Raw genomic sequence first — 21,839 nt, forward strand, 5'->3', positions numbered from 1 at the left:
AACATATTTTAAGTTGAACTGCAACAAAGAAAAGACAAAAACTGAATGTTCAGTCTAATACAATTAGACTTAAAAACAAGGATCTTTTAAATGCTGCTTTTGCAGACATTTAATTTGTTTCTGTGTTTTTCCAAAGACAGTTTTAGTCTTTTGTGACCCACAAAGAGGAAATAACAGCATCACACACCTGCAGCAGAGAAAACCACCAGAACATGTGGTTAAGTTTAAGTTTTTCAGTGAAGGACCGGGTCGTTGTTGGAGAACCACGTTCACGCCCTCAGGTCACTGATTTCAGTTCGTTCAAACAAGAAAGTTTTGCTCTTTTTTTAAATTATTATTATTTTATTGGAAACCAAATCTATCACTCTTCTACAACAAATCCACCTTCAGGGTCAACTGAAGTGTAAGAAAGTAAATATTCAACAGAAACATCTTTGCATGTTCACTTTTAAACAATTCCGGGTTGTTTCCTGTAACTTTGGCTCGTTGTCACGTATTCCAGCGAACAAAGACACGTCAGGGGCGGAGGGGATACTTTGAAGATGGTTTTAGTGGTTAAGTCACCCAGAAACAGGAAGTTCCATCATCACATACAGACCTGCAGCAGAGAGAAGCATCATTTCATCCAGCAGACAGAATGACGCCACGACTGCAGCTCTTCATCACTTTACTGCTTCACTTTGAAGGTAAAGATCAACTCTGACTCATGTTTTAGGGTTTAATTTGATTTAAAAAGACTGTAAAAACCACTCTGAAGTTTTCGTGTACCGTTGAACGTTGCTGTTTCACTAAATGTGTTTTCTTTAATAAAACTCATCTCTGTTACAATAACACCAGTTAAAGAGAACGTTACATAACTCTGAATGTTTCACCAGAAATTGTATGTGTTGAAGTTTCTTCTCTGTGCTGACAAACATATGTAGGTTAAATATGTTTCTTGGGTCAGGTTGATGTGTGAAGTGTTTTTCTCTGCAGCAGGAATCAGTGGTGACATCGTTCTCCATCACAGAGCTGGAGATGACGTCGTTTTACCATCTAACATTGATTCTTCATATTACCCATGTTCTAATGTTGACTGGATTTATTACAAGATTCAAAATCCAGAGGAAGACATCAAGGTTCAAAATGGAAATACTGTGAAGACGTCACCTGGAGCTGACAGGATGAGTTTGAGCAGAAACTGCTCTCTGATCATCAACAACATCACTGCTGAAGATGCTGGTTATTACATCCGTGGGATTAAAAATGATCGTGGTTACTCCCAAGCATCTGTGTATCTGATTGTTTTAACAGGTGAGTGTTTTGACTTAATAACATCCACACTGTCAGTTTGAATCCTCATCAACTCTGAGTGAAACGCTGTGAAAAGCTTGTGTGGATTTGTCAGCGACATGAACGTCTGGTCTGTTAGGGATTCAATTCAATTCAATTTTATTTATATAGCATCTAATATAACAGATGTTGTGTCTAGACGCTTTCCAGAGATGCAGAACATGAACATAAACCCCCGAGCAGTTATTACATTAACAATGGTAGGTAAAAACTCCCCTAGTGGGAGAAAAGCCTTAAGCCAAACAGTGGCAAGAAAAACTCCCCTTTAGGAGGGAAGAAACCTTGAGCAGGACCAGGCTCATAAGGGGGGACCCTCCTGCCGAGGGCCAGACTGGGGGGTCAGGGACGGCAACAGCACAGCAGGCAGGTGGAAGCAGCAACGGGATGGCCGGGGATGGGGGGGGGGGGGGGGGTGGGGCCGCAGGCCAGAACGCAGCTCCCGAGGCTCCGGCCTGCAAACATGCACAAAAGAGAGAAAAGGGGGGCCGGCACAAGAAACTACAGGAACGATGGACAAAAATGATAGCTATGAGATATTTATAATAAATAAAATGGTAATGGAGAAGAGAGGAAGGGAAAAGGAGAGGAGAAGAAGGGTGAGAGGCACCGCCCAGTGGATCATGTCGGTGCCCCCTGCAGCATAGGCCTATAGCAGCATATCTACCACCAAGCTATATTTGAGACTAACTATTATAGTCTTGTTCTATAGCTGCAACTATGACTACTGACTCTAACACACTAGAGTTTACACTACCTAGAGATTTACCAACACCAGCTAGAGGTTTACTAAACACTAACTATAGGCTTTACTAAACAGAATGTTTTAAGTTTAGTTTTAAAGGTGGAGGTGGTGTCAGCCTCCTTAACCCAGATTGGAAGTTGGTTCCATAGTAATGGTGCCTGATAGCAGAACGCCCGCCCTCCAAATCTACATTTAGATACTCTAGGAACTACGAGTAAACCTGAACTCCGAGAACAGAGAGCTCTGCCAGGAACATAAGGCACTATCAGGTCTTTCAAATAATGCGGAGCTAAGCCGTTTTGGGCTTTATATGCAAGTAATACAATTTTAAATTGGGATCATCCTCAACATGATGGATCCTCTCAGAGGAACTGGACCACAAACACCTGACGTTTATTTACACGTTGAAATATTTGATGTTTCCGTCAGAGAATCACTCAGTAAAAGTGGATCAGTAAAATTAGGAGTTTCTCGTATTCAAGTGGCTGAAATAACAATTTTCTGTCTCCTTCCAGTCTCTTCATCTCCACCAGATGTGGATCCAGGAAGGGATGGAGATGTGACATTACGCTGTTCTCTGTTGAGAAACAGTTACTTCGGTCCCTGTGAGCAGAACAGCATCATCTGGGTGGATGAGACAGGAAGTGTGCTGCTTGGTGAAGGGGATGGGTTTGTGTCTGGAGGACAGAACAACTGTGTTTCTGATCTGATGGTGAAACATCAGAGAGGCTCCAAGAGAAGATTCACCTGCCAGGTTGTTGAAGGAGACAGAGTGGAGATAGATGCTGAATACACGCTGGACTTTACAGGTAAGACCCTGAAATCATGAAGATAATAAAAACTGGATGTCATCATTCAGACTTTACACTTTTAACCAGTTAAAGTGTTAATATTGACTTTCTGACCATTTTGTTGAATCATTTGATTCCAGATTCCAGTCTGATCAATACCGGATTGATTATTGGATGGGTGGTCAGGGGGCTGATGGTGGTTCTGGTCAGCATCGTGATGTTTATCATTTACAGGATGAAAGTTAAAAGGAACAATCCCAAAAATCAAACAGGTGTGTTTGACCTGCCTGTCAGGCTGTTATTTAGTTTCTGAAGTTAGATTGAGTTAAACTCTGAAACAAAATCAACAAACAGCATTTTCTCAAACTGGAATAAAGCAGTTTAGGATGTTATTGTTTGTGAAAATGGCGGGAGACTGGTGGGCGACGTCCTTTGGATCTGAGAGTCAGTGAGAGTCTGAGATGTTGGATTTCAACTGCTGGTTTTGAAAGAACGACTGCAGGATAAAATGATCTGAACTAGACTTGAAGAGAAGACGTCAAAGCTGCACATGTAGAGAAAAGAGGAAGTAGAAACTATTTCTTCCCTCCAGCATCACTGGAAATGTAACATAAGAGACTTATCAGAATCAGAATCAGAAAAGGGTTTATTGCCAAGTTTTCACACGAGGAATTTGGGATTGGTGCAACACAACACAATTATTAATGAACAAGTTAATCAGAAGTTATATTATTATTAATAATGATGAGATAATAAAGATAATAAATGTGTTATCTTGTCAACATTCTTTGTTCCAGGTGTTCAGTTGCCAATGCAGCAGAATGTGAGTATCTTCACTAATATTTGATATATATATATATATATATATATATATATATATATATATATATATATATATATATATATATATATATATATATATATTGTTGTGCAACTCAGGGTAGCTTGGCTGATTAGTTATCCAAGGCTATAAATGAATATTATTAATAATTAATAAAGTTGACTATTTATCAAATCGTATTATCAATATGATAAATAAAATCCTCGGGGCACCACCGCCGGGGCCTTACTCCGGTGGAATTTGTGATAACTAAACAGCAGAAAATCAGTCTCATTATGATTTGAATTATCCTGCAGAACAGCAAATCTTACTATATCTTACAGAATAACAGGGAAGGCGTGATATCCGAACACTAGGCTCTGCTTAAACAAATCAATTTGTGACCAAATCTTGCATGAAATAACAACAACCACTCATTAAAAAAAATCAATCAGGATTTATTCACATACAGGTATCAAAAGATGGTAAATAAATACCCAATAAATCCCGATGGCAAAACTACCTTATTACAAAACCATTACCTAACTAGAAAAACAACAATAAATAAAATGAAATGGAAGTTAAATGCATGGAATGAAAAAAAAAGAAATCAAGCAATAATAAAAATGATATCACGAACATGTACAGTTTAAAATATTGCAGTGTTTAGAGGAGCCGGGCTCCTGTGGTATTTAAGCATGGACGCGCCCTCTGGGCCACGTGCAATCGGACCGGATGGCGAACGCAGCATTTAAAACGTGCCTACGGCAGAAAACAACGACTACCAAATAATCAAACATGATAATGATAACAATGATGATGTAATAAGACTGTTTAACTCTTCCTGAACTCAGTCTCACACACTCACCTCTGCCACAACTGGACTATATTTTAGTTTGCACTTTACTTGATATTTGTTTTAAAAATCTTATATTTCATATTTATTTTAATATTATGAATGTGTTTTTATTGTGTGGTTGATTTTTTATGTTTACGTTTTGATGAGCTGCTGGACGGTTGAATTTCCCTCTGGGGATGAATAAAGTTCTATCTATCTATCTATCTATCTATCTATCTATCTATCTATCTATCTATCTATCTATCTATCTATCTATCTATCTATCTATCTATCTATCTATCTATCTATCTATCTATCTATCTATCTATCTATCTATCTATCTATCTATCTATCTATCTATCTATCTATCTAATCTCAGCTCTGAACACAGATTTAGCTCTGAAAACGTTCTTAAGTTACTGATAAACAGAGATCCCGACTTCACACAGTTCTGAACCGTTCTTAGTCCTACTGATCTGCTGCTCATGGGCTCACGCTTCCTCTCGGAACCGGATCGGGTGCCTGCGGGTTTGTCGACTGGGCCGTCCCTTCCCCTGAAACGGATTAGACAGTGGCGGGGCCGCCTCGTGCCGGGCCATGGTTCCGGGCCAAAACGGAGGCTCACACGCATTCCTAGGCGCGGCGGGGGGACCGGTCTCTCCTTGCCGTGCTTCCCTCTCTGCGCCGGTCGCCGACGCGCGGCCGTCCGGGCCCCGGGAGAGCTCACGCCGGGCGAGACGCCGGCCGTCCGTCCCCGATCCCTGCGCGGTCAGCAGACAGGGGCTCGGAGCGGGGAGGGGGGGTTCAGTCGGAGCGATCAGTCGCAGCTGTGTCCCGATCTGATGCCGGGAGCTCGTGGGCATCCGAAGCTCAGATCTGCAGAAACTTAAAGAGGAACAGAGTTTAGTGAGAAATCGGAGCCTCCCGGGGGACCGCGGCTTCAATGGCCAGACCCCGCAGGGCCCGGTCCGGTGCGGGCCTCCTGCCTCCCCCCAGCCCGGGGGGAGAGAGAGGTGGGATCTTTGGCCCAGAGCCAAAAAGATCCAGCTGTTCCAGGACGAGATGAAGTTGAGAAGAGAAAGAAAAAGGAGCAGCGGCAGGGGTTTTGATCCTACGCGCGCTGCGGTGACGTCATCGGTGCCTCATTGCGATTGGATGCGCGCCGCTTGTAGGCACCACCCCCCCCCATGCAAGGCATGCTGGGGGTTGTAGTTCAGGCAACGGCGGCCTGTTCAAAGAGGCACATTGAAGCCGAAAAGGGGAATTCAAAGAAGCCGTACCATTTTGAGGTCTGGTTTTCGGGCTCCGCTGCATCCGGCTCCCCCCCAGGGGGTGTCGTAAATCCCCAGGGAGTCTGTTTCCCTGGCAGAAACTTTCCTTGCTTGGATCTGTTTTGACCCCCCCCTCTAGGGGTCATAAACTTGCTATCTCGGGCCGGGCCGAGATGACCAGAAGTTGGCAGCAGGGGGTCATAAAACTGACTATAGCTTTCGGCCTTTACTGTTCTGAAAATGTTCACCCAATCATGAATACATAATCATTCATAAACTCAGAGTTCACAGGGGCACATATATATATATATATATATATATATATATATGTGTGTGTGTGTGTTGTGCCACACAGGTAGCTAAGCTGATTAGTTATCGAAGGCTATTAATAATTTTATTAATAATTAGTAATAATTAATAAAGTCGACTATTTATCAAATTGAATTATCAAAATGATAATAATGTCTGTCTAGTGTGTCTATATGTGGCCCTGTGATGGACTGGTGACCTGTCCAGGGTGTAACCCCTGCCTCTCACCTAAAATGAGCTGGGATAGGCTCCAGCAGACCCCCGTGACCCCGCAAGGGATAAAGCGGGTAAGATAATGGATGGATGGATGGATGGATGGAAAATGATAATAATTCTCGCATGGGGCACCACCCCGGGGCCTTAATCCAGGGAAAAATGATAACTTAACAGCAGAAAATCAGTCTCAGATGATTAAGGTTTAAGTATAGTATAATATAATTGAAGGGTGAGATTCGAGCACTGGCTCTGCTCAAACAATCAGAATGTGACCAAATTGCATGAAACAACAGCAACCACTCATTAAAAATCAATCAGAATTTATTTACATACGGGTATCAAAGCAGATGTAAATAAATACCCAAATAAATCCTGATGGCACACTACATTATTATAAAACCATTAATTAAGAAAAACAACAATCAATAAAAATGAAATGGAACTTAAATGCATGGAATGAAAAAGAAATCAAAGCAATAATAAAGATGATATCAACGAACATCTACGGTTTAAAACATTGTGGCTGCACAAAGATGGCTGCAGTGTTTAAAGATGGCAGGACTCTGTGGTATTTAAGCATGGACGCGCCCTCTGGGCCACGTGCAATCGGACCGGATGGTGAACGCAGCATTTAAAACGTGCCTACGGCAGAAAACAACGACTACCAAATAATGATAATAATGATGATGGCGTATGCAGTAATCTCAGTTCGGAACACAGATTTAGCTCTGAAACGCTCCAATTTACTGATAACTAGGGATCACGACTTCACACAGTTCTGAACCGCTCTTAAGTCCTACTGATCACCGGGGCTCATGAGCTCATGTCTCCTCGGGATCCGGATCGGGTGCCTGCGGGCTTTGTCGACTGCGGGTCGCGGTCCTGCTGGGGAACTTCCCAGTCAGGCTCTCGCGCAGCCCCGCCCCTTCCTATACGCAGAGTACGCACATTGCGTAAGGCCCCCGACGGCCAGGGGCCCCCAATTGCCTGAGCGAATTTGCGGAGTTTAGGCAAAGAACGTACTATAGGATCCTCCCACTATCTGAGTACTACAGACAGAACCCTCGCCACAGCTGCTGCTACGGTATTTGCGCAGTGGTGCATTGTGAATCCAAAAACGTAACTTGACGTTCAATCTCACGTGCACGGTGCAGCAGCCAGCAGCTGTTTGTTTACGTTTACGAGCCGGCGACTGAGCCGGCGCTAAAAAGAAAAACCAGTTCAGAGTTACAGTAGTAACAGTAACACCAACACTGCAGACTGCAAAATGAAAAGGATATATCCTTCAGGGTGCGAAAAAAAGAAAAAGAAGCAACGGAATGATGAGCTGCGTCAACAACAGTCAGGTAACCAGCCAACGTGACTTCCATGCAACTTGCACTGTTGCAGACAGTGTTTTTGTTTTTAAAGAGGAATTCCACCATTTTTTTATATTTTACTATGTCATCATGTAATTAAGATACGGTAGATATTGGCTTAGAGAATGATGTTGTGTGGTGGTGTGGAACTTTGGAAGTTGAATTGTGGAAATAATAATAAAACAGTGACATACCTCCAATCTGTGGGGGGACACCATGGAGGTATGAATGAAAATGGGTGGAATTCCCCATTGTTGTGGTGAACTTGCCACAGTGTTGTACACAAGAAAATCATGCACAATCTACAGCATGATTTTTTGTCGTTTTGCTGTAACTTTGTTGTATCTGTATGAGTATGACCAGAGCCTTGGGGTACCTATCCCAGTGGGCCATATACAGTTTTTATCCTAGACGGATATTTTTATACTTGGATTAACCTAGCTAATATATAATAATATAATATATATATATAACAATATTATATATTATTATTTATTATATTATACATTTCAAATTTGCATAAAATTAGCTTGCATTCTGTTACTATGCCAAGTGTGTGTGTGTGTGTGTGTGTGTGTGTGTGTGTGTGTGTGTGTGTGTGAAAATATAATTTAACTCGTAGGTCGCCATTGTTGTTTACATTCTGTGTAGTGACGTCAGACGGTGGCTCCTGCTAGCCCCCGTACACTGTTTTACACCCAGAAACATATGAAAACACAGCTAAACAGGTGACGGCGCACCAGAAACACAGATCAAAACACAGCTAAACATTAAGGTGACGGCGCACCTACAAACAAGTAAAATAAAATAAAAAAAAAGTACCGCACCATAAAGCATGAACTATAAAAACACCATAAAACTCAGATAGACTAACCGACCACACGTTTCAACTAGCAGATAACCGATGCTACAATAAAAACCCCAGCCAGATCTGGTGTCATTAAATTAAATAAAGATGTTCTTGCCTATTTGACGCAAAGTCTGCGCCTCCCGTTTCGTCAAAGTCCCGGGCCAGTCCCCTCAGCCTCTGGTCTGTCATCAAACGGTGGACCCAGCACCGAGGCCGGTTTTAGGGGGGAGAGGGGTGGGCTATGCACACCCAAACCTGCATCCTCCCCACCGCTGCTCCATCCCGGTGAGAGCGGAGAGCGGAGCGGATGGCGTAGCGCTGCAGGCTCATAGAGCCACGGCTACGCCGACTACGGCTACGTAGGCTCCTGCGGTTACGCCGTCTACGCAGGAGCCTACGCCGTTGACGCCGTAGCCTAATGCACTGGTAAGATGCGCACGACTTTGATCATTTTTGCAGATCTCCCGTGCATCACAGAACTTTGATCCAGTTTGCCTGAACCGAGACGTCTTATGGGCTCCCTCGTCAGCCTCCACGGCCGGGAGAGAGCTGCTCATCTATGTTTTAGATACCTGTCCCAGTTAAACTAATCGCGGCTTATCTTCCCAGAGCCACCGTTGTACGTCATCGCCCCCAGAATGCATTGCGCAAGTAAAACATGGCGCCTCCCGCAGGTCAACATATGTGATAAACATTGTAGATTTTTAAAGCAATTAGATTATTTTATGTGTTTCTAACAACATATAAGAGTATAAGAGAACAATTGTGGCTAATTAGGGACTACATGTCTTAATAGCCAGGGTTCCTTTTAACAGTTCAGTTATCTTATTGTTTGTTTGTCGCTCTCTTTTTGTATCTATAATTTCCAGGAGCTATGCTTAAGTTTGTGACTAAAGCCACAAAACAGCCACAGCCAGATACAAGTGAGTCAGATGTGAGTGATGGTGAGGCAGAGCATGTGAGTGAAGAAGAGGCACAGTCTGTACAGCATGCATCAGATGACAGCAGTCCTGACTCTGAGTCAGATATTAGTGTTGCAGAGACAGAGGGAGGCACAGACCCTGATCTGAGAGAGGATGTAGAGCCTGTGAGTGAAGAGGCAGAGTCTATACAGTATGCATCACATGACAGCAGTCCTGACTCTGAGTCAGATATTAGTGTTGCAGAAGAGGCAGAGGGAAATGCCACAGAGGCATCCACGGCCACTGCCTCAGATCCAGTTGTCACGCCATCAACTGACCCAGCAGATTGGCCCCCAGTCTTAACAGACGCTATTAGGACTGAATTAGTGCGCAGAGGTCCAATCAATCCAGGACCAGATTTTACTTACCCCAGAGACCAAAAAGAGCCAAAAAGAGCATTTCATACAGGCTTATTAAAGCGACGACTGGCAAATGGGGAACAAGTGACTCGGTGTTGGCTTTCATACTCCACTATAAACAATGCAGTGTATTGCTTTTGCTGTAAGCTCTTTTCTACAAAAGACTACAACATAATAAATCGGGGTGTGAATGACTGGTCAAGCATAAATTCTGTTCTACAAAGCCATGAGGGAAGTTCTGAGCACACAAATAACATGATCAAGTGGAGAGAACTTGATATACGCCTACGTCAGGGAAAGACACTTGACCATATTCAAATAACACTTCTGGAGGCTGAAAGAAAGAGATGGCGAGATGTCCTTAAAAGGTTACTACTTATCACCCAGTCTCTGGCCCAAAGAAACATTGCATTCAGGGGTTCATCACAACCATTATACCAGCCAGATAATGGAAACTTTTTGAAAGAGGTTGAGTTAATGGCAGCAGTTGACCCTGTTCTACAAACCCATCTGGGCAAAATTAAAGATGGAAAGACGCACAATCATTACCTTGGGTGCAGAACACAAAATGAGCTCATCCAGATTGTGAATGGGAAAATACTGGAAACAATTGTGGCTCAAATAAGACAATCAAAATACTTCTCCATTATCTTGGACTGTACACCAGACATTAGCCACCAGGAGCAGATGTCTATTATTCTGAGAATTGTCAGCATTCCTGAAAAAAAGGAAAAAGAGGAAAAGACAGATCAAGGAGCACTTCCTCGGCTTTGTGAATGTAGTGGAAACCACAGGCTTGAATCTCTCTGATGTCATCCTAAACAGACTGGAGGAGCTGAAGATTCCTTTTGCAGATTGCAGAGGCCAGTCCTATGACAATGGAGCTAACATGAAGGGCAGGCACCAAGGAGTACAAGCCAGACTGCTCCGAATCAACCCCAGAGCTGTATTTGTGCCTTGTGGAGCACATACACTAAACCTTGTAATTGCAGATGCTGCCAAATCTTCAGAAGATGCAAATGGTTTCTTTGGGTACCTGCAAAAGATCTTCACCTTCTTTGCAGCTGGCACACAAAGATGGAGTGTTTTGAAGAAACATGTGAAGATAACTGTGAAGTCTTGGAGTGACACCAGGTGGGAGAGTAGGATCAAAAGTGTGGAGGCAGTCAGGTATCAGGCTTCTGAGGTCCGAGAGGCGTTACTGGAAGCCAGAGAGACCACCAGTGATTCTGCAGCCAAGATCGAGGCACAAGCCCTTGCAGAAGAAGTTGGGTCCTACCGTTTCTTGATTTGCTGTGTCGTATGGTATGACATACTGTTCATGACACACACTGTGAACAAGCATCTCCAGAAAGCCTCGATGCAGCTCGATGTGGCAATGAGTTCAATTTCAAAAGCAAAGGCTTCCCTCTCTGCATACCGGCAAAACGGATTCACTGGCGCCCAGACGACAGCCAAAGATCTTTGTGAAGAAATTAATGTTGCCGCTGTGCTGAAAGCGAAGCGACTAAAAAGCACCAAGAGGCATTTCAGCTATGAGGCTCCTGATGAACCATTCACTGATGCACTGAAAAAACTGGAAGTCAACTTCTTCAACAAGGTGGTCGACTCTGCTGTGACATCCATGGGTGAGAGATTTGAAACACTCAACCAGGTGAGAGACAAATATGGGGTGCTGCTGAACTTCACAGCTGCCTCTGAGATGTCCAGTGAATCTTTAAAGGCCCACTGCATGGAACTTGAAAAGTCCCTAAGCTTTCAAGATGACTGTGACATCAGTGGACGGGACCTCGCACAAGAGATTCAGGATCTAGCAGATCTGCCATCAAAAGACATGACTGCCTTTCAGCTACTTTCATTTCTCAGTGAGAAAAACCTGGATGATATTTATCCTAACCTTTGGATAGCCCTAAGAATTGCAGTCACCCTACCAGTAACCGTAGCATCAGCAGAGAGGAGCTTCTCAAAATTAAAGCTAATCAAAACCTACCTGAGATCCACCATGTCACAGGAACGTTTGAGTGGTCTGGCCATCATGAGCATAAATCAGGAAGTGGGAAACGGTCTGTCCTATGATGACCTCATTGATGATTTTGCCTCCAGAAAGTGCAGAAGAGCAACATTTTGAGGTGGGTTTTTGACTCAAACATCCAAATGTTTTTCACACTTTAATTAATAACAGATTAAGACAATTAGGATTGTATATATAAATGTGTGTGCATTTGCTTAACTGTGACATTTTTCACAATTTATTCCAGGCATTCCAGATAGACTGGTGTCCGAACTATCCACACTGAAGAAAAGTCTTTCCACTGTAAACGTTGTGACTAGAGTTTAATGCAGTCATGAGTCATCTGACATGAAAAAGAAAAACCTTTCCACTGTAAACATTTTCATTCATTCAGTCATCTGACCTAAAGAGGCAAAAACATACCCACACTGAGGAAAAAACCTTTCCAGTGTAAACATTTATGTTCTACACATGAATCGTGTGGCCCTGATGCAGAAAAGTCCATGCATGCTATAGAGAACCAAAGTTTAGCTATTCACACAGCTGTGAGTGTTTTTTAATATATATATTGTTGTGATCAAATTCATCACGCCGGGTTCTTTAATTGAGCTGGAAAAGGTAAATAAAGACAACAGACTGGGATAGAATTAAAGAAGGCCTCATGAGGGAGATCGGCAGAGCAGAGCAGCGCTCCTGTAGCCTGCTTCTCAAACGTCCCGCCAGATCTGCCGGTCTCTCTCCTGAGAAAGTTTTATTACACTTGAGAAAGGGGGTGGCTTGGGGCCCCCCTTAGTTTATTGCCGGGGGCCTCTCTTATCTCGTGCCTGTTACAGCATGGTACTTTCAGTGAAAAGACAGAAGAATGCACCTTACTTTCACATACAGAAACATTTAGTTAATCAGCAAATGCAGTTTACATATTCAGTTTGATTTTAAATTATTCTTTATAATCATAATATTCCCCCTTTTGATCTCTAATCAGAGATCACCCTATGTATCTTCTTTCTTCTTTATTGTTCCTCTTCAGGGTCAGAGGTAGACTATTCTGAACACCCGGTGGACCCTGCTCAGGGGATTATTCTGCCCCTTTCTTGAGCTAAGGCCTTATGAACGCTGCCGTGCCAGATCCAGCCGGATCTGGGGTCCTAATCTTCGTGGGGGGGGTCCAGTGTTGCCCACTGCGATCGTTGACACCACGTGTCACCTTTCCTGTGGAGTCGGATGACGTGGGAGGTCCATTCTGGGTCCTGTCCACCTTGGCTCCGACCACTGTCTCTTGATGACTCACAGGGGAACCGGTTCTGTCTGTGAGGTCCGTGTCCGTCCGTCCGTCTCCGACCTGTTTGGAGTAAGCAGATACCAAACTTTGCAGTTCGGAGAAGTGAGCTTTCTGACCAAATTGTTATTCGTCAGTCTCCTTCAAGTAGGGCGCATTCTGCGGCCCTAGAAAAAGTCGTCCAGTCTGTAGTTTGTACGGGTCAGTCCGTGGCCCGCGTTGACCCATGTCATTTTGGTCTGTGCACAGATTTATGCCAATTTAGTCTCCATATTCGCATGTCCCATCCAGCGTTTCCCAAACGCCTTCCTGATGTCACCCACTACACAATACTCAACTCCAGATGATTCAATACATTATCCTACAATTTCATACAGATAGGTGTGGAGCAATAATTGCTTATTTATGAACATTACTGATTTCTTTCCCTCTGGGCACTGTATGTACACCCACTTCAACAATCCAGACATGAAAATTACTCTGTTAAATCCTTTACGCGTTGAGGGGGTACTCAGGATTGTACACACGATTAACATTTCCTTTATAGAAAAGTGACATTTCTACGTAACAAAAAGTAAAAATCATTCACTCTCATGAAACTACGGCATATTTGCCCCAAAATACTGGTTGATGATCAAATGAATTATTACAATAACTGAAAAACATATTCCTTCTTATTAAACTCCTCCATAGTTCACTGTTGAATGTTACATAAAGACATATCTTCGTACAGAATAAAGTTGACAATGATCTGCCTCCGGGGCTAAACACTGACATGTTTTCTAGGAATGCTCAATGAAACAACCCTTCTTGTATCACATAACAACATCCATGAAATTCAAAATCTCCTTAACAATGTGCTTTCTAAGGTGGATATTTGGATCAAAAATGAACAAAACCTCTATTAATATTAATAAACAAATTATATATCATTCAGTTTCAATAAAGAAACAAAAGGATACGGAAAATCTGACCTTTCAGATCAAAATAAATGATAAAGAAATAAAGGAAATAGACACTACAGAGTTCCTTGGAGTCCTCATTGATGACTGTCTAAACTCTAATCATCATCATAGATCACTTTTGCAAAACTAAATATCTAAGAATCTAAAAAATGCCGGTCTGCTTTTCAAAGCGAGACACCTGCTTCCACGCTCTGCTCTTCTTATTCTTTATAAACCTTTGTTTGGACAACATCTAAATTCCTGTACCATTATTTACTGTAATACTTATCCCAGCTATCTAAAAAATTTGACCTTTTACAAAAAAAGAAAAATTACTCGTGCCATTCCTGGACTGAATTTAATTTACCTAATCGCCATCTGTTTGCCCATTCTGGTATTCTTTACCTTAAAGACAATAACTACTCCCATAATGCTTGTACAATATATCAGGTGGTCTCAGGTTTAACTCAACTCATCCCAATCTCCGTTTCCCATCTCAAGGCCACTTACTATTTATATTTCTTATTACGAGCTGTCTTTACCATGTCTACCTCTATACTGTTACACCTTTCACTTTTTTAATCGTATATATTTTAATACATGCCACACTTTTATTTACCGTACATTTGTTATTTACTGTTCCTACTTTCAAATCCGAGTGGAAAATGAAATAACCGGAGCCAAATTCCTTGGGCAATATTCAAACTTGACTAATAAATCTGATTCTGATTCTGATTCTAATTCCTATTTTCCTTCTAGCATCTACTGTTACCCATATTTCGTCTTCCTCGTTTACTATCGCATATGCTAATTGTAACCCTTCGTTCCAGTATCTAAAACCGTATCCGTCTACAAACAAATTAATCGCTTTGTCAAATGGTGTTTTCACTAAGTCTTCCCTGACTTTATCGTCACGAACGATTCTTTGCATGCGCTTGTGTGTTTTTCCCCCTGTGCTGTCCGTCGTGTGTGTACGAAATATTTGGTGCTTCATTTTCTTAATTTCTTTTGATTAATTTCTTTAACTGCTACATGCTGTATACATGTAGGGTCGTGTTTACACGTCACATAATTACCAACCTTACTCCCCCTTTTCTGAAACAAGATCACTTGTTGGTGATCTGTTACAGAAAAATCTAAATCCTAACGCCTAGTTGTTTCACCATGTCGTACAACTATTGGGTGGTAATTATAATTTTGCTTTGGAGGCATTAAATCCTTAGCTTAATGTCCTAGACGCAAAACCAATGATACATGAGGGCAAGCCTTTTAATAATTTCATACCACCTTAGTCGTGTCATAATGTGAGTGCAAGGCATCATGTTACCATTAGGTGTATCGTAAAATAATGTGATATGTAAAGGATTGGGGGAACAAGCGTAAGGACACCAGGTGTGACTCAGGGGCGCCACTGTTGATAGACCGTATATCGGGCCAGGAGTAACCAATGTTTCTGGTTCAAACAAAGTCCACATACTGTATTTCTGCAGCCAGACCTGGCTGAGGAGATAACATGCAATGTCCGCTGGATGGATAACCGACGCATTGTTTTGTACCTCCGTCCAGAAAGGTTAGCGTCCAACCATCCGGACCACACTGAATCATCACCCCCAAGTGATCAGTTGGTCTGTCCCCATCAGGTCACAAGGAGCTTGCGGTGATACGAGAAAAAAAAAATGTCTCAGGGTTTGCGCCCCACCCTCATCCTGAGGGGGCATGTGAATGGTAAAGTCTGTTTTTTCTCCGAAGCAGCCAGTCCCCTGTTGTCTCTTTGTGGGGCGTGTCTTTTCCTGGGTCTCTATGGCAACCCCCTCGCCAAATCCCCCGGGCCCCTCCTTGTCCACCCATCCCTCTATGGTATGTGGTAGTGGAGGTTGGGTGCTCAAGGTGGTTCATAAAATTTGTGTGTGTTTAATGCTGATTTACTAACAGTATCTGTTGGGCTGACCCCAGCCCACTGACCCCGTGCCTGGCGCTGAAAGTTTCCCCTCTTTTTTTTTTCTGTTTCTGTTTCACCCAACATGTTTACGACATGGTCTGGTCTGTCCGTACCCCTACATTCCTTCGTTATCTTTTTCGACCCCCTCCCTGTGTTCCAGGTGGCGTTTCAGTTTTCACTCCTTCTAAATTCCCAATCTCCTCTTTTCTTGTTCAAATTAATCCGAATTTATTTAAAAAATCCTTGGTTCGCTAATGGAGAACTAACCAATGTTTGTAAAAAGAAAATAATCTTTATATATTTTTCCTCTCTCAGCAACAGTTACAGTAAACAGAAAGCGACAAACCCTGTTCAAAAAATGTAAAAGTAAATTATCCACTGACTGTCCTAATATTAATAACCATAGAAAAGTCCTAAATAACATTGTAAAACCTCTAACGCATATCTGTAATTTATCATTTCAATCTGGTCCTTTTCCTAAATAAAATAAAAATTGCAAAAGCACTTCTCCTTCCCAAAAATGACAGTAACCTCAACTATACAAATTACAGACAGAAATTACAATGTCCCTACTATCACAGATTCTAAAATCTGTATTCATCAACACTTTATATCAACTAAGACGGGGGGGGCGCTCCAGTACACAGACAAACATTCTTAACCTAAACAAACAAACTCCCAAAAAGTCCTCTCTCGAAGTTCATATATGCTTTATCAAATAAAAAGTCTTCTTTATTAGACACAGAATGCATCATTTAAAGAAGCTCATTGTTAATGTTATCTTAAAAAATGTCAACAGAGAAGCTGAAGCTCATGTATTTTTAACAGATAAAAAGTCTCCTTTATAGACACAGAATGTATCATTTAAAGAAGCTCATTGTTCATATTATTTTAACCAAGTCAACAGAGAGAGGCTCATATGAATTTAAACCTTTTACTTCTTAACTTTTTATCTTATAATATCCAAATATATTCTAAAATTTGTCACCTATTCAACCCCTAAATAAGATTATTATCAACATAATCTCTAGCTTTTTTAAAGCTTTACTGGTTATCTGTGCTGCCGAAAGACCCAAACAGCCCCTCCTCCTTCCATCGGAGCAACAGGCTGCATCTCTGCTTCTCTGCATCTCCAAGCACCATAAAATCTGCTAACGATCAAAGCAGGTCATGATCTGACAGAGGACTTTTACGACCATGGCATCTGAACCTGCAACTTCCAAAATCTCTCTTTTACCTTTTTCCCCATTTTAAAACCAACTACGAAGTCAATTAAATCATACTTTTCTTTCTCTTAAAATGACAGAATATATTTCAACTGTTCACAAAATGTCATGAACATAACGTACAATGCACAAAGGCACACACACACATTATCTCTCACACACACACACTTACACCCTATCTCTGTCTCTCACATACACACACACACACACACATACACACGCAGTCTCTGTCTCACACACACACACACACACACACACACACATAAATGCAGGCGCTTCACCCACAAGCGCAGCCCCTCCTTTCTCATAGCCAGGCCAGCAGTTTCTGGTGAATTTTTTACATATAATTCACAATCTTACCATCTATATTTCTATTTTTCAGGCTCATGTCAACTTAGATCTTATAATATCTTCACAAAGCCAAATTCCCTCAACATTTAAAGTTTCTTGGGCATTTTAAAACATCTCTACAGTTTCCAAAATCCTATTCCATCCTCAATGCATACCATCAACTTTTTTTTTTTTTTAAGTTTCTTTGGCAGCTTCTTAGAATTTGGGTGGTCTCAATCCCGGGACTCTAACCCAGCAAAAATACGTGCGCCCGTCGACGTCACGGGGGGGCAGCCACGCCCGAGACTTCAGAATGTCTACGGTAACAGGATTCTCCCATAATCCTGTCCCTCTAAAGGGCCTAACCCCGACATCCTCGGACTCTAACCGTTAATAAACCCTTTCTAATAACATCCTGGGACTTAAACCCTTAACAAATATTCCTCTTAACTTCTATTCCAGTTTTTTGTCCTTTTTTCATTAAATTTAGCAGTTGTCATTCCTTAAATTTAGCAATTCTTAATTCAGCAGTTATCATTCCTTAAATTTAGCAGTTATTAAATTCAGCAGCTGGGTGTTTACTTAAGACTTTGGACACGGTCTTGATTTGAGTATATCCAATGCAGATAAACGGTCTGCTTACCCTGAATTTGCCGCGCGGGCCGTGTCCTCGCCTTTTTCCGCAACCAGCTGTTTTTTGTTTTTTTTTCATAATTACCTCTTTCCTGTTTCTCAATCCCGGACGACGCCCCCAAATTGTTGTGATCAAATTCATCACGCCGGGTTCTTTAATTGAGCTGGAAAAGGTAAATAAAGACAACAGACTGGGATAGAATTAAAGAAGGCCTCATGAGGGAGATCGGCAGAGCAGAGCAGCGCTCCTGTAGCCTGCTTCTCAAACGTCCCGCCAGATCTGCCGGTCTCTCTCCTGAGAAAGTTTTATTACACTTGAGAAAGGGGGTGGCTTGGGGCCCCCCTTAGTTTATTGCCGGGGGCCTCTCTTATCTCGTGCCTGTTACAGCATGGTACTTTCAGTGAAAAGACAGAAGAATGCACCTTAGTTTCACATACAGAAACATTTAGTTAATCAGCAAATGCAGTTTACATATTCAGTTTGATTTTAAATTATTCTTTATAATCATAATAATATATAGAGAGAGAGATAGATATACTCTACTGTCCTGAGACATTCATAGCCTTTAGGCTTGTGTTTACAATTTTTGTAGCTGAAAAAGCTAATTTCATGTTTCGGAGCTGTGTTATTTTATTTGTATTTGTTTACTGTTACTACTTTATTTTAAGAGCTATGTTCAGTCAGCCTGTAGGCTTATTAACAGTTTATTATTTATGTCAGTGTCAGTGGTTCTCAAACTATGACCGAGAGCCTCAGTATTACATATATCTGTATTTGGCCACATACTCCAATCTCAGAATATGTTGTTCCAGGAACCTCCCCAGAAGCAATAAAAAAAAAAAAAGAAAGAAAAAAAAAAAAAGAAAGTTTGCTGAGAAAGATTTGCACCACATTTTTTGTGTTTTGGTGTAATATTCAATAAATGTTTCTACCTCATTCTGATGTGTTTGTCTACCTACTCTGAATATGGATTTGAACTGTTTTTAAGGTGAGAGAAACCCTGCAAAAACACTGGCCAAAATCAGTCCAAATCGTGCCCAAATTGGCCCAAATCGCCGCGGGAATTCCTGCTTAGGGCCCCCTGGGAGCCAGGATCGGCACTGCTCTCGCGTTCCGTCCCTTCCCCTGAAACGGATTAGACAGCGGCGGGGCCGCCTCGTGCCGGGCCGTGCTTCCGGACCAACGGAGGCTCTCGCGCATTCCTAGGCGCGGTGGGGGACCGGTCATTCCTTGCCGTGCTTCCCTGCTCGCCGGTCGCCGACGCGCGGCCGTCCGGGCCCCGGGAAAGCTCACAACCGGGCGAGACGCCGGCCGTCCGACCAGGAGACCGTCCCGATTCCTGCGCGATCAGCAGACAGGGGCTCGGAGCGGGGAAGGGGGCTTCAGTCGCAGCGGTGTCCCAATCTGATGGCCGGGAGCGTGGGCGGCGTGAGCTCGGATCTGTAAAACTTAAACAGGACAGAGTTTAGTGGGAGCCGAAGCCTCCCGGAGACCGCCGCTTCAACGGCCGGACCCCGCGGGCCCCGTCCGATGCGGGCCTCCTGCCTCCCCCCAGCCCGGGGGGGCGAGAAAGATGGGATCTTGGCCCGGAGCCAAAGATCCAGCTGTTCCAGGACGAGATGTTGTGGGGAAGAGAGCGAAAAAGGAGCAGCTGCAGGGTTTTGATCCTACGCGCGCTGCGGTGACTTCATCAGTGCCTCGTTTGCGATTGGATGTGCGCCGCTTGTAGGTGCCGCCCCCCCCACGCAAGGCATGCTGGGGGTTGTAGTTCATGGCAAGGCGGCCATTTTAGGAGGCACATTACAGCCGATTTTCGGCTGAGCAGTTTCAAAGTTGAATATACACATTCACAAAATGTTCATACATTTATAAGTTCAGAGTTCACATGAGCATATGGGCGAGGCCCAACGTGTGTGTGTGTGTGTGTGTGTGTGTGTGTGTGTGTGTGTGTGTGTGTGTATATATCAGGTGTGTCAGCCGTTGCCCCGGTAACTGCTCAGGTGTGTCAACCGTTGCCCCGATAACACACCTCCTAACCAGGAACAGCAGAGCAGCCTCACAAGAGACGGGAGACACAAGACAAGGAGGGAGGAGCAGTGTTGTCTCATGACCCATGAACTCTGTTGGATGTTTCCACAGGTGAACAGGGATGAAGATGATGATGATGTGGTGAACTATGACAACGATGAAGACCTGCCTGCTTCTGTCCGATCCACAGATCAATAAATCAGCTGTGCGTGATGGAAACATTAGCCTTAGCCTGGGTACAGAGCAGCAGACGCATGTTTTGTCTCTGAAAGCTCAGCTCTGGGGTCACCGGGGCTGTTTATGAGAATCCTAGTGTTTAGTCTTCATCATTTTGTGATCTTCAGAAATACCATGCAGCTTTTACTCGGTGTCACTCCTGCATCGAGGCGCCTGATGTATGTTTTACCCACTTGCATGCTAACGATATATTAAATCTCCTAAACTGGGATCATCTCTCACGTCTTTATTCCTGATAGTCTCATGCATATATTAATCACGTTTGTAAAATAGCATTTTCCATAATGTCACAAAGATTAGGAACTCTTGCAGAGTGACATGTAAACACTAATTAATGCGTTTCTATCTTTTAGAGTAGATTACTGTAATGTGTTATTAGCAGGATGTCCAAGTAATTTGCTGAATATCCTCCAGCTGATCCAGAATGCAGCAGCACGAGTACTGACAGGAATCAGCAGGAGAGACCACGTCTCTCCAGTGTTAGCGTCGCTCCAATGGCTACCTGTAAAATTCAGAATTTTACTACTTGCGTACAAAACCCAAAACGGTTGAGCTCAGCGATATTTGCAAGACCTGATAGTAGCTTACCGTATTTTCACGACCATACGGCGCACCGTGTGAAAAGGCGCACCCTCAGTTTTGTGTGTAATTTTTGGTTTTAAAACACACATACGGCGCACCTACGCAAAAGGCGCAGTCTACAGACACGAAGCTGCACACACGGGCGCGGCAAAACACACACGTGCGCTGCAGAACACACACACACACAACTACGCAAATGTGCTTATTTAAAAATAGAGCGGGAGCAAAACTTCGTTTGATTGTACTTTATTTCATTTTTACATTAATCAAACCCTTCAAAGTCCTCATCCTCGGTTTCTGCATTAAAGAGCTCCGCTAATTCAGCTGTGCCAGTCCCAATTTCCTCGGTGTCAGTCACTTTCTGTGCCGTGCGGCCCCTCGGAAATGCCGGCTTTTGCAAAAGCCCGAACAACAGTCCCAGCAGACACGTTAACCCTCGCATGATGTGTGAAAAAAAAACACAGGGTCGCCGCACATAGACCTGTCTCAGCCACTTGATCATCATCCCTTCATCCAGCAGCCCCTTTTCATTCGCCTTTATAATGACTCCGGCTGGAAACGTCTTCTGCAAAGTTTTTCTTTTAAAAATCACCATAGGCGTTTCTGTCCATCAGAGTGGCAGGCAAGCACAACAATAAATGACGACTTTTCATACCCGTTGTGTGGATCTCCACCGCGCTGGTCCCATCTCTCCCCGGCGCGGGTCCCGTCTTTCGTGCCGCGAAACACACACACACGCATGTCGGGGATCCGGTACCGGGGTTTGTAACCGACAGATATCGCT

The 21,839-nt window shown here is 43.1% G+C and overlaps 1 protein-coding gene across 2 annotated transcripts; it reads left to right on the plus strand.

Moving 5' to 3' along the window:
• Positions 1-1,047: 1,047 nt before the first annotated feature.
• LOC133460782 (uncharacterized) lies at positions 1,048-20,543 on the plus strand. Of its 2 annotated transcripts, none has more exons than XM_061741557.1 (5): positions 1,048-1,293; positions 2,590-2,883; positions 3,006-3,137; positions 3,663-3,688; positions 20,348-20,543. In XM_061741557.1, the coding sequence occupies exons 1-5, from the start codon at positions 1,164-1,166 to the stop codon at positions 20,432-20,434; spliced, it is 669 nt and encodes a 222-aa protein (XP_061597541.1). In that variant the 5' UTR covers positions 1,048-1,163; the 3' UTR covers positions 20,435-20,543. The 2 variants fall into 2 exon arrangements, with proteins under 2 accessions (XP_061597541.1, XP_061597542.1); XM_061741558.1 differs by lacking the exon at positions 20,348-20,543 and adding an exon at positions 10,674-10,942.
• Positions 20,544-21,839: the final 1,296 nt, after the last annotated feature.

Source organism: Cololabis saira, chromosome 15, assembly GCF_033807715.1.
Source record: "Cololabis saira isolate AMF1-May2022 chromosome 15, fColSai1.1, whole genome shotgun sequence".
Classification (NCBI taxonomy): domain Eukaryota; kingdom Metazoa; phylum Chordata; class Actinopteri; order Beloniformes; family Belonidae; genus Cololabis; species Cololabis saira.

Coding starts and splice junctions, on each gene's coding strand:
- LOC133460782 (XM_061741557.1), top strand. CDS start 1,164: ATGAGTTTGAGCAGAAACTGCTCTCTGATCATCAACAACATCACTGCT. Junction 2,884..3,005: donor ATACACGCTGGACTTTACAG/GTAAGACCCTGA, acceptor ATTTGATTCCAG/ATTCCAGTCTGATCAATACC. Junction 3,138..3,662: donor CAATCCCAAAAATCAAACAG/GTGTGTTTGACC, acceptor TCTTTGTTCCAG/GTGTTCAGTTGCCAATGCAG.